The sequence below is a fragment of the Salvelinus sp. IW2-2015 genome, linkage group LG36 (genome assembly GCF_002910315.2).
Source record: "Salvelinus sp. IW2-2015 linkage group LG36, ASM291031v2, whole genome shotgun sequence".
Lineage (NCBI taxonomy): Eukaryota > Metazoa > Chordata > Actinopteri > Salmoniformes > Salmonidae > Salvelinus > Salvelinus sp. IW2-2015.
In genome coordinates, this window is record NC_036875.1 from 14167934 (window position 1) to 14185866 (window position 17933).

The following is a 17933-nucleotide window of genomic DNA, read 5'->3' on the forward strand; positions in this document are numbered from 1 at the left end:
CAATAATACCCCTTTCAGACGTATGGAATGTGGCGCCTTGAAAGCACTACGGCATGTGTGTTTGTCTGAAAGGGTACGCTACAGCATGTGTGTTTGTCTGAAAGGGTACGCTACGGCATGTGTGTTTGTCTGAAAGGTACGCTCGGCATGTGGTTTGTCTGAAAGGGTACGCTACGGCATGTGTGTTTGTCTGAAAGGTGACGCTACGACATGTGTGTTTGTCTGAAAGGGTACGCTACGCATGTGTGTGTTTGTCTGAAAGGGTACGCTACGGCATGTGTGTTTGTCTGAAAGGGTACGCTACGGCATGTGTGTTTGTCTGAAAGGGTACGCTACGGCATGTGTGTTTGTCTGAAAGGGTACGCTACGGCATGTGTGTTTGTCTGAAAGGGTACGCTACGACATGTGTGTTTGTCTGAAAGGGTACGCTACGGCATGTGTGTTTGTCTGAAAGGGTACGCTTTTCTGGAGGTAGTTTCGAAGCGCCACTGAACAGGCATTTAACTTGTCTGTAAAGGAATGCCGGGACTAACATCCATTTCTAGGCAACCAGAACTGTCAATTAAATGATCATCAGCATCATCTGGGTATGTGTGCAACGAAAGTTCAACATTCACCTTCTGGTACCATTTCTGTCAAGCCGTCTACACATAGTTTGACGCGTACGTTCGATAAATCCAACGTATGCACCACACAGAACGCACTGCAACTGCCTCTGCAACGCAATGCTGCGAGGCAAACGCAGTGTTCCATTGGAAATTAATGTACTTCTGGTGTACCAAAATGCAATGATGATGTCTGTGTGGTCAAGGCGTAAGAAAAGGTATTTGAAGTTCATAAAATATGACTTACCAATAAAATTTGTAGAGGAAAAAAATAACATTTCTACCCTACCATTAAAAACAACAGCACATCAATCAGCAACATTTGTTGTTTTCAGGGAAACGATACCAAAATTCTATGCTGGAGCAGAATTCTACTGTCTGAAAAGGTACATCAGGTTATCAATTGTTGCTATCGACCTGTTACTGTAGTGGCATCCTATGTAAGGGACTGTGTACTTGAGGTGTGTGGCCACTTGGAAACACCAGTTAGACCTCTCACTCAAACCCTTGTAATTTGTTTGTCTTATGTTGCACCTACCTCACATTTTCCAGGAATATTGGCCCAGCGTGGTCCGGGTTAGGGGAGGGTTTGGCCGGGGGGGCTTTACTTGGCTCCTCGACACTATAGCGACTCTTTATGACGGGCTGGGCGCTTGCAGGCTGACTTCGGTAGTCAGTTGAACGGTGTTTCCTCCGACACATTGGTGCAGTGGGTGTTTAGAAGCTCGGTTTGGCGGGTCATGTTTCGGAGGACGCAAGACTCAACCTTCGCCTCTCCCGAGCCCGTTGGGGAGTTGTAGCGATGAGACAAGATCGTAATTGGATCGCAATTGGATATCATGAAATTGGGGAGGAAAAAGGGGGTTAAAAAAAAGTATATGAAGAAATAAAAATATATCAAGTGTAATGTTAGGATTCAGTCTTGTCAGGTGTACTCATGGTTATGCATATACTTTTCATATTTCTTCTGTAAGATTTCAATTTAGCCCTATCCATATAGGACAATCCCCACGAGTGTGAAGGGTTGAATATTAAAAAAGGTGTATTTATTGTAAAAAGTAAAGCCAACATTTTTCAGGTTTTGGCCACCTTCAGGGTTTTTATTCCGTTGGATATCGGAAAGGGCATTAAAATGCGCATCAGATTGAATGCAAAGCTCTTATTACATATTCTCGATTACATATTACATATTCTTATGTAATCCAGTACTAGCATAGATGGTTCATGTGAAGAAGGGCTTGGTGATTAGTTCACCAGTGGAATCAACTGTGCTAGTACTGCATTACATCAAGTAAGTGGAATGGCTGGAGGTACTCCAGAGAAGTTTGGGAAACACAGCCCCATCTTATTTCACTCTGCAAAAACCTATTTTAACATGTTTTTATTGTTTGACCAGGGTCTGAAGCCTAATGTGGTGAACTCTATCAACAACCTGGTGACGCTGCCTGAGCTGGAGGCCTGGACGTGGTACTGTGTCATGGTTCAGTCTCGCTACGACTACTACAACAAGACAAGTGGCTACACAGCACCCCAGTGCATGCAGACAGAAGGTAAAGACTTTGAGATTGGTTTTGAAATAGCATGACGTGTGTGTGTGTGTGTAACCTACCTGTATCCGTGTGAGTAAGTATACTGTATAAGTGTGTGTTATTTTTTTTTTTACAGGAGTATTTATATATTAATGAGGGCACTGTAATGTAGTGTGAAGGACACTTATGTGTGATTGTCTTCATCCACAGGTGACACCCAGTGGTGGCAGATCTTCCTGTACTTCCTGGTCTCCCTGGTAGTATGTTTCCTGCTGGTGCTGCTGCCCTACACCTTCTTTAGGTTCTACAAATACACCTTCTACCCCACCATCCAGCTGCCTGCATACATCCAGGAGGTAGGCTGTACATGGGCTAACGAGCACACACATCCTATCAAATTTTATTTGTCACATGCGCCGAATACAACCGGTGTAGACCTTACCGTGAAATGCTTACTTACAAGCCCTTAACCAACAATTCAGTTTTAAGGAAATGGAGTCAAACAAAATTGACTAAATAAACAAAAGTTTTAAAAAGTAACACAATAACAATACTGAGGTTATATACAGGGGGTACCGGTACCGAGTCAATGTGCGGGGGTACAGGTTAGTCAAGGTAAATTGTACATGTAGGTAGGGGTAAAGTGACTATACATGTATAATAAACAGGGAGTGGCAGCAGGCCTCACAGTGACTAGCATGTAAACAACAGTAATATTTAGGTGTCTGTGGGTGGTAGTGTGTCTCGGGGGGGTTGGGATAAATTGAGTAATCGTATGCTGCTACCTCTTCTCCCCCCCACCACCAGTACCTCTGTGACTCCTCCCTCGGCTCTGAAATGCCCATTCTCCTCACTCCTGAGTCGGAGCTGTGCTGTGATAATCTGAGCGTGTACGCCGAGGTGGTGCTGCTGGAGATCCACATCCCTCCCTTCACAGCTCCCCCCTCAGGGCTGCAGCATGACAGCAGCAGGCATAGCCGCCAGGGCAGTGAAGGCAGCGGGGACTCTGGGGTCTACTCCACAGAGGGAGGCTCCGGCCAGCAGGGTTCTAGTGGTGGGGGTGAGCCAATCAGGAGAGACAAGGAAGTGGAGAAGGTCAAGCTGGAGGAGATGGGGGAAGAGCCTGGAGACGAAGGAGTTCCGGATGAGGGAGTTGTGGATGTGTGCGTCTGAGGAGAGATGGAGAGAGCGAGAGGAGAGCTGGGTGGAAAGACCGTAGGTGATGGTTGAAGAATTGTAGTAGGGAAAGGAGGAGGGTCATACAGAATGTTCTCCGAAGTCTGTCTTTCTACCCCTCCTCAAAGGACACTTTGAAGTTGATGACATCTCGCAGATTAAAAGACACATCTCAAAAGTAAGGGTGTAACGGTAAACGTATTCATACCAACTCGTTCGGTATGGGGGACCTCTGTTCAGTCCGCACTGTGAACCCAGATTAAAACATAAACAATTTTACTGTACCAGTCAAACGTTTGGCCACATACTCATTCCAGGGTTTTTCTTTATTTTTACTATTTTCTAAATTGTAGAATAATACTGAAGACATCCAAACTATGAAATAACATACATGAGATCATTAGTATCCGAAAATGTGTTAAACAAATCAAAGTATATGTTTTAGATTCTTCAAAGTAGCCACTCTTTGCCTTGATGACAGCTTTGCACACTCTTGGCATCCCTCTCAACCAGATTCATGAGAGAGTCACCTGGAATGCATTTCAATTAACAGGTGTGCCTTGTTAATTTGTGGAATTCCTTTCCTTCTTATTGTGTTTGAGCCAATCAGTTGTGTTGTGACAAGGTAGGGGTGGTATACAGAAGATAGCCCTATTTGGTAAAAGACCAAGTCCATATTATGGCAAGAACAGCTCAAATAAGCGAAGACAAACGACAGTTCATTACTTTAAAACATGAAGATCAGTCAATCCGGAAAATGTCAAGAACTTTGAAAGTTTCTTCAAGTGCAGTCGCAAAAAGAATCAAGCGCTATGATGAAACCGGCTCTCATGAGGACCACCACAGGAAAGGAAGACCCAGAGTTACCTCTGCTGCAGAGGATAAGTTCATTAGAGTTAGCAGCCTCAGAAATTGCTGCCCAAATAAATGCTTTAGAGTTCAAGTAAGACACATCTCAACATCAACTGTTCAGAGGAGACTGCGTGAATCAGGCCTTCATGGTTGAATTGCTGCAAAGAAACCACTACTGAAGGACACTAATAATAATAAGAGACTTGCTTGCGCCAAGAAACACGAGCATTGGACATTAGACCAGTGGAAATCTGTCCTTTGGTCTGATGAGTCCAAATTTGAAGTTTTTGGTTCCAAACGATGTGTCTTTGAGACGGAGAGTAGGTGAATGGATGATCGCATGTGTAGTTCCCACCGTAAAGCATGGAGGAGGATGTGTGATGGTGTGGGGGTGCTTTGCTGGTGACACTGTCAGTGATATATTTACAATTCAAGGCAAACTTTTCCAGCATGGCTACCACAGCATTCTGCAGCGATACGCCATCCCATCGGTTTGCACTTAGTGGGACTATCATTCATTTTCAACATGACAATGACCCAAAACACACCTCCAGGCTGTGTAAGGGCTATTTGACCAAGAAGGAGAGTGATTGAGTGTTGTATCAGATGACTTGGCCTCCACAGTCACCCGACCTCAAACCAATTGAGATGGTTTGAGATTAGTTGGACTGCAGAGTGAAGGAAAAGCAGCCAACAAGTGCTCAGCATATGTGGGAACTCCTTCAAGACTGTTTGAAAAGCATTTCTCATTAAGGTGGTTGAGAATGCCAAGAATGTGCAAAGCTGTCATCAAGGCAAAGGGTGGCTACTTAGAAGAATATTAAATATTTTGATTTAACACTTGTTTGGTTACAACTTGATTCCATCTGTTATTTCATATTTTTTATTCTACAATGTAAAAATAGCTAAAAATCAAGAAACCCTGGAATGAGTAGGTGTGTCCAAACTTTTGACTGGTACTGTACATGGATATCTCACTAGGCCTATAGGCTACATCTACGCTGCATTGTATGCCTCTTGGGTAAATCTGAGCAACAAAAAAAAAACATTTCAGGCTATCCCGTTAAAACAACTAGAGACTACAGAATGTGCATGTTGTAATTACAATTTGAATCTTAATTGACATATTTCTAACTGTCCTTTTTGTGAGGCGCAGCCAGGAAATAGTTCTGTCCAATGGTGTGTGGTGGGGTCGATAAACCAGGAGGATTCTCCATCACCAGTTTGGGAACATTTTGGCTTCCCAGTAAGATTATTGCGGGGATGGACACAGAGTATGTTGCCAGTGCTGAAAGAGAATAGCCTATGCAGCTGCCAACACCTCAAACATGTTGACACAGTTACGCCGACATCACCCCAGTATTCCTACCACCAGAACAAGACGGCAACGCAAAAAAACAACGCAACTTCGTCTCCCCGCTGCATTCAAGCAGCTCTTCGCAGCTGATTCTGACCGGGCCAAAATAAATAAATGACAAGAGCGATAGGTATGTTTATTGCCATGGAAACGCACCCATTGTCGGTGGTTGAGAAGAATAAGGCATTTCAGCACTTCTTGAAAGTGCTCGAGCCACGTTACGAACTTCACCCACTCGCACCCATTTCAGCAGATGGGTAGTACCCACTCTATATAAGCAAGCTGAAACAGAAGTTGTCAATAAATAGGCCAATGCACCCTGTGTTGTGCTTACTACAGATGGATGGACCTCCCAGGGCTACGGAGAGCTACTTAAGTGACAGCCCTTCACATTACCCTCAACTGGGAAATGAAAAGTACCGCGCTACAGACACGCCCCCTTTATGAGAGTCACACAAGTGCACATATTTTTCTCTTTGTAAGAAAACCTTATAGCATAGGCTTATACAATGTCTGAGCCATGTTTACATGTTGATTTCACACGCATATTGCACTTTATTTTAGTGTTGTTGAGTAATCATGTGTTCTCATTTAAGAAAATGCAAAGTTTGTATTTTCTTAAATAAACAAAAATTAACTACAGTAACTGTTGACATTTTCCCGCTGTACAAAATCCGAACCGTAGCGTGACCCCAAAACCGGGTTCTGTGAACCGTTACACCCCTACTCAAGGTACCATCCAAAGCCACCTTGTGACAGGATGGCATGTTATTAATGTGATTCCTGTTTGTCTTTGTTCTACCTGTTCACTGCGACTGTTGTGAATTTGTGCCTGGGTTGTTCTGGGAATCCCATGTTGCTCGATGTTTAAGGGCATAGAAACAATATTACAGATGGGAGAGGAAGGAGCATCTATCAGATTAAGAATATCAACAAGACCCCAGCCCACCTTTCTTTTCTATGGCCATGCTGGAAGTGTGTAGTGGCATGGTGTCGTGAGATGGGCGTGCTCCAAACTACATGTCAGACAGTGCTGGTCACAGCCAATGGCATGCCTTCTTTTTCCAGCAAATTCTGTGACCGTTGGTCCATTGGCATGTATGAAGACTGACTGCTGCTGTTGCAGGATGTTGTGTGTTCCCCTATACTGTAACTAAAGCGGTAATCCCCATTAAAAATAAATGAAGGAATTCATGGGGAAACAGGGTAGCTTGTCAGTTTAAACTTGAACATTTTCAATCACAAGTATGGTGCAGATAATCAACCTCAAGTTTGTCCAGTCAAGACATTTTCAAAACAAAGCCCCTCGTGCATGTTGGTTTTTATGTAAATGTTAAATGCATTAGTTTGTCCTTTTTATGATTCTTATAGAATCTGAAATCAAGAATAGTGTCATGTTTTCTCTCTGAGACCTTCTCATTATTTGACTTCCTCTTTGTCATGAAAGGTGCTTTGCGCCAACTGTTGCTGGTTGGACCCCTGAGTCTTAAAGAAGAACTGAATCTCCTTGTGTGTGATTTATTTTAAGGTCTATGTTTATTGATGCATTTGTTCGCTGAGGTTAAAACTCCCCTGTCGCACAAATACCTCCTAGAGGTTTTTCATTATAAATACAACAACATTTTGTCAAAGTTAAACAAGTGGAAATGATCAGCATCACTTATGTTGATAAAAGTGACATAAAATATATCCAAAAAATAACCATAATGTATATCAGCTAAAGCCTCAACCGAAGCCAATACAAATGTGAATTTCCTATGCTTTATTATAACCAGCTACAAACAGCTCTTTGTATTACATGCCTGTACAGTTGAAGTCAGAAGTTTATGTACACCTTAGCCAAATACATTTAAACTCAATTGAGATGTAAAAACTATGGCCATGCTGTCAATGAAGCATGCCAATGTTGAATGTTTTATCATTTTAAGCTTGGAAAAGACACCCTTAATCCCAGACTTGGGACCACACAGCCACTCCACTGAGTAGCAGGCTAGTGATTGCTTTGCAATGCTTGCAGTTAGGATTTGCCAGTAGATTGTCGACTTGATTCATAATGATGACTGCTAGCTAAGATTTTGAAACTATGATGTTGACATGATCCGTCCAATCAAAGCTACTTTAGATAATATTACGTCAGATCACATATCTGTGGCCAATGACCTCGAGCCTTCTTGGATGGGCACTTCTAATGTAACTCTATGGCAGCACCCAAGGGGCTTGAATTTTAGAGCTTTACCCTACCCTGACTACACATTTATTTTGCATTGCAAAATAAATGTAGAAATCTATGTCATTCAATTATTGCACCCACACTGCTCGTGCGCGTCAACGAGCGTCTGCGTTGCCAAGGGCTAAAATAGAAGTCCTTTCTATTTCTTTTTTTATTTTACCCCTTTTTTCTCCCCAATTTCGTGATATCCAATTGGTAGTTAGTCTTGTCTCATCGCTGCAACTCCCGTACGGACTCAGGAGAGGCGAAGGTCGAGAGCTATGCATTCTCCTGGAAGGAGGAGAGATGACTAGAAATGATTCGGTTGACCATTATGTGTGGATTAATTGTTGGCGTAGAGGACCTTGTGCATTTCAGGTAAAATAACAACTCAATGTTTATATCCCAGGACAAATTAGCTAGTAACAGCAAGCTAGCTAAATAGGACAAATTAGCTAACAAGTGCAAGCTAACTAGCTAAATTGCCATACATGTTTAATGCTTTTCGACCTGTCCCCAAATTAATGTCATTGGTTCAGAGTTTGTTTTGATATTTTAACCTGTGTGTCGTGATCGCGTTTGGTGTAGTGTTATAGTGCATTTCATGTATTGTTTTGTAGTGCCTTCGCTGGCATGCATCTAAAATAACATGTTTGCCTCACCAAGATTGACATGCTAAAATCGCCACTGAAAGTAGTCCTGGTGAATAGTGTGCACAAAACAATGGTTGTCATTTATATCTTTGGTCATGCTGTACAATACTGAACATGCTGTATTATTGCATCCAAATTGAGTTTCATTCATATTAAAGTATTTAACTCTCACCTCATACGTCTTGCCTAAGTGTTTTATTGCATGCTGATTAATTGATGTTGCATGCTGTGAACTTGACCTCTGTTACATTTGTGATTTCACTTGTTTTATATATTTAAATGAGTATCGGTCACGTGTGGCATTGAGAGTGAGTGCTGCTACTTCCAGACAGTGACTAACTTTTAGCACTGTACTTGATTTCCTGTGTGTGGTTGGTTTCTAAATGAATTATACTGGGGCGGGAGGGGTTCGATCGTGAACACACGCTTGCACGTGTGTAGGGTATAATGAGAACAACACAATGCCGCGCATCCTTGAGAGGTCTTGTCGCCGTGACTGAAGGATCGACGTGGAAATAGAGGGGAGGGAAGCGATCAAGACCAGTGATTAAGATATGATTTTACGCCTATTTGCATGGCCAGTTTTTCTCCTTGCTTACACCGGTAAGTCTTTTGATTCAAAATGAAAGCGAAACGACAGACCGCTCCACTCGGCTTATTTTTGCAATGATTGAGCGGTGAATAGACATTTTGATTAAACTAAATCACACCTAAACAAGTGTTACAGGTTAATCTAAAACCTTGCAATATTAATCGTGTATAGTCATTGTGTATTCTCTGAACTGTACCGATCTTTGCAGATTTAGGATGAGCAGCCACACGGGTTTAAAAAGTATGTACATAACAGAATAAAACAGGCTGAAGATGTCTTGGTTTCCTTTTCTTTCTCAACATCCTGTGCTACATGTCAGTAAACTGTCTCGTCTAGGCAAAGGTGTGTTATGAGTGGTTCATATCTTAACCACATTAATTCGAATTCTATTCATTTCACACTCCTTCCACAACAGCTTTATCATGTCTTACAGTGATACTGCTCCAGCAGACTAAAAAGTCTCAGTAGGCCTAGATGTTGGTGTAATGTCGTCATTTTCTTCCACCTCTGCTCTAACCTTACTATAACATCAACACTGCTGTGATAGTGAAGAACATCTGAATTCTGACATGATTCTGGTGTTGTTTCTCTCAGTGTTTGCTGCGCTGCCTAGACCTTATAATGTGAGGATGGATGCTGTGAACACTCGATACATCATGAGATGGGACTGGAATCACTCCATGGCCAATCACAACATCACGTTCACCGCTCAATACACATTGTGAGTACCAAGAGCCTTTCTTACTCCAGGACAATAAAAGGTACATATTTATTTCAGTAAAAAATATGTTTACTCTCCATTTTTATTCTGCTTCAAGCATGCTGTCTGGTACTTGAATGAACCCCACCAACAAGCGATTTTTCCTCTGTCTCCTCATAGTTCTCAGACACAGTCGGACGAGAGTTCCTACACAGGGATGTGTATCAGGATAACTGAGGAGAGGTGTGACTTCTCTAGGGAGCTGGACTTCTACAGTGCGTCATACACACTGAGAGTGAGGGCCGAGGGCAGGGGTCAGATGTCAGACTGGTACAGCCTGACGTTCATTCCTGATGAACATGGTGAGGCCAACAACATCCGTAACTGGACATGCACACTTTGTGGCTGTGTGCAAGCTTTTGTTTCAGCCCAGCTCCAACACATTTTTGTCATTTAGCAGATGCTCTTATCCAGGCAAACTTAGTGGTAGGTGCATACATTTTCATACTTTTTTCATACTGGTCCACTGTAGGAATCGAACCTACAGCCATGGCGTTGCAAGTGCCATGCTCTAACGACTGACCTACACAGGATTCATAAAACACACCTGATTCAAATAACTGTGGTCTAAAATTTGAGTTTGTTGATCATTTGAATCATGTCTGTAAGTGGAACAATGCTAGCCTACAGACAGCATGTGCTCAAGTGCCATAGGTTGTTGCAGTGAAGGCTGTGATGTAGCCATTGACAGCAGTGTTTGTTCCTGTGTTACAGCGGACCTAGGCCCCCCATCCCATGTGGCGTTCGATCCAGGGGACGCCATGTTAACAGTGAGCTTCAGGGAGCCAATGACGGAGCAGAACACCCCCATGAGATCTGTGTTGGACATGTCCTTCAGTCTGCAGTATTGGGAGAAACATTCACACAGCAAGGTCAGGACTCACTTCAACAGCTAGGCTTTTATGGTTAAGTAGTAGTGATGATTCACAAGTAGAGTGGTGGTAGGAGTTTTGTTAAGATGGGAATAAACGGTAAACTGCAGTGAACAGTTCTTTCGGAAGCACCGGCGGAGGGCCAGACAAATGTCATGTTATCTCGTGCACAAGCAAATAACACCACTCCACTGACCTTTCTCGTAACATAATATCCTCTAAACCAATTATAAAACAAACTGTGCTGTCCTTTCTTTGAAGTCTAGCAGCTGGATATGCTGTGATAAGAGACCGGGGGGTGGGGTGTAACATGTCCTCTGTCTAAAAGGGACGCGCTGCATTGCCTTTTCAAAGGTTGCCAGATCAAACAAGATTTTTGTGTATTTGAAGCCTGCAAAGATGAAGAAAAGGTTTCCATTTCACTTCTTTGTTCACTCTTCAATGCCTTTCCTCAAGTGACTCACTTGTGTTATTGTCCCCTGTTGTGTGGTTGGGCCATGTGACCTAGAAAAGAGCGAGAAGGGCAGGAAACAGGAAGTGAAGGAGCTTTGGTGGTTTTCTCTCTTAATCCATCTGTTACATACATACTGTTGTGTCTTTACTATGGATTACATTATATTTGACATGCTATTGTATCAAATCAATTCTCTATAATTAATATTACCTGATTAAACTAATCATGTAAATGTAATTAACTAGGAAGTCGGGGCACCACGGAAGAATGTTTATAGAGCTGTTATCTTTCAAATAAACGCTTAAAGATCTGTTAATCTTTTATATCAATAGCAGTCAATTATTAATCGTCACTTTATTCGGTCTCATCTGAACGTCGTAAAATTCTTGGTTATGTTATCTTCACGAACCCTGGCTAACAAGTTGAATCAGCAATACAAAATTTGGTTGAATAATTTATTTACTAAATACCTAAATAATCACACAGGATGGATCATACATTGATTACTAATTATATCATAAAAGAAAATGTTCCTAGCGGACAAAACTGATATGACGGCTGGTTACACAAATAAAGGGGGTTGGACTTGAATATAAGAGCCGGAAGACTGAGGAACAAAAGGATTGTGTCTCTATCGGACCTTATGAAGCTATGCTATCGTAAATACAGAATCTTATGCATTCTAAATAACCGCCCATTTGAAAAAGGAAAATGCAAGAAATATATTTACTCTGAGCTTCGATAGATTGTTCGAAGATGGAAGGCTGGGTTGCCCAGCAGAGATCTCCCATGTCCTTTGAAGAATATTTTTGGTTGTAGGAGGGATACGTTGTAGTCTGTCGTCGTGTGGTAGAACAGATACGTTGTAGTACCCTGTCATTCTGAAGAGAATGTCTGTCCTTTCCTAGGCCACGCACGTTTACAGCTGCTGATGATAACTCGACTTCTAGGATGTATCACTTCTTTAGTGAATAAGAGTTCAAAGTTGATACCAAGTTGCCATACTCAGCTCGTGCTGTATTCTGGCTGGTATAGTCAAAATGTATTCTTCCAGCGTGGTGAATGTCACCTCCACGTTGAAATTAGCCCTTTTGAGCGTATGGACACCAGTCCTCACGTCATCGGGAACTAAAGTTAATTTCATTAGGTTGTAGTCGTTCAACCATTTGCAACCACAGCTCAAGCTGGGGTTTGCTTAGTCTGCCATGAATTGGGTCACGGGGGCTCTTATAGAAATGTAGAAAAGGTGTTGGTTCATCATTTCCAACCAATGCCTATTCACTTGGGCGTGGCCACTGAGTGAGCATATTTTACTTATGAAAACAATTCTCTCATTTTAAAAAGGTTAACATCACATTACATAATTTCGCAAATAGTTACATCTTTACTCAAATAGTTACATCTTTACAAGAATTAGATGCACACCCTATAATTGAGAAATGTACACATTCAGAGATATAGTTGTGTGTTTCCTGTCCTTCATGAGGTCACCAAATGAAACGCACTCGTCATAACTGTCCCTTAAGTGTCCACGGACCCTTCCCACATTCTCAAAAGTGAACATCTTGTTTAATTCTCCCATTTTGGGGATTTAGGAGTTTGGCCATGTCTCTGTTCTGGGAGACTCTCTCCCTCAATATGGCATGGTAGTTTCTACCCGGTATTTATGACCTGATGTAATAAACGTGGGTTAGGAGAGCGAGTGAGAGGGGGGGGGAGCCATGAGCTACACCCAGAAAGGTCCACGTCATGACTGTTGGAATCGACTAAACTTTGAACATTGAGATATTAAATAAATGATCAATCGGAAGCATAGAATATAAGGAGTGAAAGAGACTGAGTTTTATGTCAGAAGTTAATGGTTCTTTGTAGAAAGACAGATTGCTTTGGAATGTGTTGGGTAGACAGGAGGAGATCAAAGGATTGCTATAGATGGACATCTGTGGATTAGGCAAAGGAGGGGTTAAGGTCAGGAGGGCAGGTCAGATCCCCAGAAAGGAGTAATAAGGGTTTACTACCCTCTTCCTGTGGAACCATAAGATGTAATGATTGGAGAGAAGAAGGAGTGTCTTAAGTGGGTTCTATAAACCTGTGATGGTGAGAAATGCTTTTTTGTCTGAATACAGCGGTGTCGACCCTTTGGGAAGAATTAAACTTGATTAAGCTTTTCTAGTGTCCGTGAGTTATTTAGTCTGAAAAATAAAAACCTAACATGACAATACATACAGTTAAAGTCGGAGGTTTACATACACTTAGGTTGGAGTCATTAAAACTCGTTTTTCAACCACTCCACAAATTTCTTGTTAACAAACTATAGTTTTGGCAAGTCAGTTAGGACATCTACTTTGTACATGACACGAGTAATTTTTCCAACAATCGTTTACAGACAGATTATTTCACTTCTTCTGACAATTCCGGTCAGAAGTTTACATACACAAAGTTGACTGTGCCTTTAAACAATTGGAGGTGTACCTGTGGATGTATTTCAAGGCCTACCTTCAAATTCAGTGCCTCTTTGCTTGACATCATGGGAAAATCTAAAGAAATCAGCCAAGACCTCAGAAAAAAAGATTGTAGACCTCCACAAATCTGGTTCATCCTTGGGAGCAATTTCCAAACGCCTGAAGGTACCACGTTCATCTGTATAAACACCATGGGACCACGCAGCCGTCATACCGCTCAGGAAGGAGACGCGTTCTTTCTCCTAGAGATGAACGTACTTTGGTGCGAAAAGTGCAAATCATTCCCAGAACAACAGCAAAGGACCTTGTGAAGATGCTGGAGGAAACGGGTACAAAAGTATCTATATCCATATCCACAGTAAAACGAGTCCTATATCGACATAACCTGAAAGGCCGCTCAACAATGAAGAAGCCACTGCTCCAAAACCGCCATAAAAAAAAAAAGTTGGTACGGTTTGCAACTGCACATGGGGACAAAGATCATACTTTTTTGGAGAAATGTCCTCTGGTCTGATGGAAAAAAAAATAGAACTGTTTGGCCATAATGACCATCATTATATTTGGAGGAAGAAGGGGGAGGCTTGCAAGCCGAAGAACACCATCCCAACCTTGAAGCACGGGGGTGGCGGCATCATGTTGTGGGGGGGATTTGCTGCAGGAGGGACTGCTGCACTTCAAAAAATAGATGGCATCATGAGGCAGGAAAATTATGTGGATATATTGAAGCAACATCTCAAGACATCAGTCAGGAAGTTAACGCTTGGTCGCAAATGGGTCTTCCAAATGGACAATGACCCCAAGCATACTTCCAAAGTTGTGTCAAGCTTGTGGAAGGCTACCCAAAACGTTTGACCCAACTTCAACCATTTAAAGGCAATGCTACCAAATACTAATTGAGTGTATGTACACTTCTGACCCACTGGGAATGTGATGAAAGAAATAAAATATGAAATAAATCATTCTCTCTACTATTATTCTGACATTTCACATTCTTAAAATAAAGTGGTGATCCAAACTGACCTAAGACAGGGACTTTTTACTGGGATTAAATGTCAGGAATTGTGAAAAACTGAGTTTAAATGTATTTGGCTAATGTAAACTTCCGACTTCAACTGTACATACAGTATTTACGTATTATTACCATATAATAAGCTCCCTCATATTTGATGTATGCTTAAGTCTTGGGTTCTTCAACTTGATTTTGATCTTTGGAGTAGAGACATTTTTTGGGGGGAGATATCTGAAAAATGTAGAGCTCACTGCTTTATCAATCAATGTCACACCTTTTTGTTTTTTCAAACCATTCAACTCAAGTACTCACACTATTCATATGTCTTATTGGTGTGCTTTTGTCTCCATCATACAGAAACAAGAGAACGTTTTTGACACCACAGAGGGAACACTGTTCCCGCTGAAGCCCTGGACAGAGTACTGCCTGCAGGTCAACGCATTCAGCAAACTGTACAATAAGACCAGCCCATACACACAGCAACAGTGTGTGAGGACCCTGGGTAAAATTCAGAACCATTTACACACCATTACATTTAAATCCACATTGTCCCTGAAAAAGGGATCTTTCAGATTTGAGCTTAACATCTATATTGACGCCTGCTCTGTTTGTCCCTCTAAGGACAATCTCCTGTGTGGAAGGTGTTGCTGGCTCTGCTGGGCTGTGTTCTTCTGATTACGACAGTGTCTGTCTACAGATGCCACAAAAAGAGAAAAAGTATTGTCTCAAAGCACACATTTCCCAGCAGTATACTGCAGAACACACAGGATCAAATATCCCTTCTCCTCCTGCATCCGGAAGAGAGCTGTGTGGCCACATGTGTGGTGGCTGTACAGGTAGAGCAGACAAGCCAGGGTCAACAGCAACAGGTCAAGGGTCAGGGAGATGTTGAGGCGGAGCAGGACAGTGGCTCCTCCTCCATCCAGAGAGGACAAGGCAGCTCCAGTCAGGACTCTGGGATCTACTCAGGAGAAGACAGTGGAAAGAGGAGCGCAGGGTCAACAACAACAAGTCAACCTGAAGAGACTCACTGATCACTGAGAAGAAGAAAAAATGGATCCCCATAGCAAACTGCTGTAGAGGGATTAGTGGAGTTTTGGGGAGCAGCTTGGATTCACTTTCAAGAGGAGAGCTCTTGGGGAAATAATTTTTTAGTCAAATGACTTTTTAAGACTTTTTTAGACTAGCTATAAGACCTGATGCATTTCTCTAGTTGAGTTTATTGAGTTGCCTGGGAATAATGGCCAATAATGCAGGTTATGGGATGCAGGTTATGGAATGTACTGTATATGTTATCATTTTTGTTATTCCCATGGAATAGGTGAAGGGAGTAATACACAGCGTTGTACGAGATATTCCGTTTTTTGGCAATTTCTCGCATGGAATAGCCTTCATTTCTCAGAACAAGAATAGACTGACAAGTTTCAGAAGAAAGTACTTTGTTTCTGGCCATTTTGAGCCTGTAATCGATCCCACAAATGCTGATGCTCCAGATACTCAACTAGTCTAAAGAAGGCACATTTTATTGCTTCTTTAAGCAGGACAACAGTTTTCAGCTGTGCTAACATAATTGCAAAAAGGTTTTCTAATGATCAATTAGCATTTTAAAATGATAAACTTGGATTAGCTAACACAATGTGCCATTGGAACACAGGAGTGATAGTTGCTGATAATGGGCCTCTGTACGCCTATGTAGATATTCCATTCAAAATCAGCCGTTTCGATCTACACTAGTGATTTACAACATTAATGTCTACACTGTATTTCGGATCAATTTTATGTTATTTTAATGGACAAAAAATGAGCTTTTCTTTCAAAAACAAGGGCATTTCTAAGTGACCCCAATCTTTTGAACGGTACAATAAGAATATTTTTAAAATAAATACACAACGCAGAGGATGAGAGGAGTAAAAACTAGAGTACTAATGGTCAATAGTGAATTGTAAATAGGAGTTGGGTTTCAGTTCAACATAGGTTAGAATCTGTGGAATGTCACTCCTGAAGAGTGACGTGTGCTACGTGTGCCAGGTTTTCATTGGTCTGTACATTGAGTCGAGAGCAGGATACTTGTTATTTGGCTATTGGCCAAGTTGTACTGCAAGGACTTCTGATTGGGCAACCCCAGGCTAGGGTGGGGGGTTATAAATGGCATCATGTTCCTTTGTTCAGTGGGGAAAAGCTGAGGACGGGAGAGTGAACATCTACCTTCCAGCATAACATCTTGATTTGTCCTTTCTGAATAAACCTATTTTTCTCCCCCTGATTTGCTTTGGAGTTTGTGTTATTGAAGAATAACATAAATTGCTAACAGTAGTGTACCTAAAAAATCTATAATAAAAAAAATTGAATGAATGAATGAAGAGATCCCAGTAGAGGGAGACGGGCTCAATTCCAACATCCACATTAGCATACCACTGGTGCACCACTTGAACAATTAAAATGTTTACTGTCACGTGTCCTTGGGTATCTTGAAAAATGCTTCAAGTTGTTATTATGTAAGTGATATGCTACTGTACTGTAAATAAGAATCACTTAGGCTCCTTTTTGAATGCTGGTCAAGATATAAATAAACCACTCAAATAAAATACCGACTCGAGATTTCATTTTTACCCACAGTGGCGTCATTTTGAATGTTATTTTGGCATTAATGCTTGTCACACATCAGTTTGCAAACAATGTAAAAAATTTAAAAAAATGTATCATTGAGTGAATAAAGCTCTGTATGAACATGGTATTTTTTTTTGCTATCTTGATTAAGGCAGCACCAAAATACAGGTGTTTCAGCCTAGTGCTTTCTGTGGTAGTGAGGCATCCAGCGGACAATACAGAGCGTAGGGGTTGGTAATGTTCTCTAGTTGCGCCGTGATTGGCTCAGTGTTCTGTCACTCATGGGGACACAACGTCACCGCAAAATCTACGGGGAGAGCTCTGAAATTCAAGCCCCTTGGGTGCTGCCATAGAGTTACATTAGAAGTGCCCATCCAAGAAGCCTCAAGGTCATTGGCCATAGCTAAAATGACATCAAATCACGTTATATCGACATTAGCTTTGATTGGACTGATCATGTTAATATCATACTTTCAAAATCTTAGCTAGCAGTCCTCATGAATAAAGTCGACAATCTACTGGCAGTCCAGCATGACTTCTGCTATGCTCAAAACAACTTGAAACTCAGAACTGGGAAATCTCAGACTTCAGTGAGTTCAAGACAACTGGGAACTCTGGGGAAAAAAACAAGCTCCAACTTGGAAAATACGTTTTGAACGGTCATCCAACTCTGAATTGCAAGTCGGGAACTCTGACCTATTTCTAGAGCTCCGACCTGAAGATCTGGTCAATTTTCCCCTCAGAATTTAGCCTACTGTTCTGACTTGGTGGTATACATGTAGCCTATAACCTGTTT

General features: G+C 41.8%; 2 protein-coding genes across 3 annotated transcripts in view; both read left to right on the forward strand.

Annotated features, from left to right (window-relative positions):
* LOC111959919 (interferon alpha/beta receptor 1a) overlaps positions 1-8557 on the forward strand; it is a 32081-nt gene extending 23524 nt beyond the window's left edge. The window contains exons 5-8 of one of the 2 annotated variants that reach the window (XM_070437565.1): positions 941-991; positions 2002-2155; positions 2345-2490; positions 2942-8557. In XM_070437565.1, coding sequence (XP_070293666.1) covers positions 941-991; positions 2002-2155; positions 2345-2490; positions 2942-3307 — 717 coding nt within the window. In that variant the 3' untranslated portion in view covers positions 3308-8557. The remainder of the gene's footprint in view (positions 1-940; positions 992-2001; positions 2156-2344; positions 2491-2941) is intronic. The other variant, XM_023981769.2, reaches the window with a different exon arrangement.
* A 71-nt stretch (positions 8558-8628) lies between these two features.
* On the forward strand, positions 8629-17115 carry LOC111959301 (interferon alpha/beta receptor 1a). Its single transcript, XM_023980781.2, has 6 exons — positions 8629-8984; positions 9568-9694; positions 9854-10035; positions 10448-10605; positions 14888-15032; positions 15152-17115. Exons 1-6 carry the CDS (start codon positions 8936-8938, stop codon positions 15562-15564), a joined length of 1074 nt encoding a protein of 357 aa, XP_023836549.1. The 5' UTR covers positions 8629-8935; the 3' UTR covers positions 15565-17115.
* Positions 17116-17933: the final 818 nt, after the last annotated feature.

What these genes read in the sequence shown, in the direction of transcription:
- LOC111959301 (XM_023980781.2), top strand. Translation starts at nt 8,936, where the DNA reads ATGATTTTACGCCTATTTGCATGGCCAGTTTTTCTCCTTGCTTACACC. An exon ending in TTTTCTCCTTGCTTACACCG is followed by an intron (nt 8,985 to 9,567) that starts GTAAGTCTTTTG and finishes TGTTTCTCTCAG; the next exon opens with TGTTTGCTGCGCTGCCTAGA. An exon ending in AGAAACATTCACACAGCAAG is followed by an intron (nt 10,606 to 14,887) that starts GTCAGGACTCAC and finishes TCCATCATACAG; the next exon opens with AAACAAGAGAACGTTTTTGA.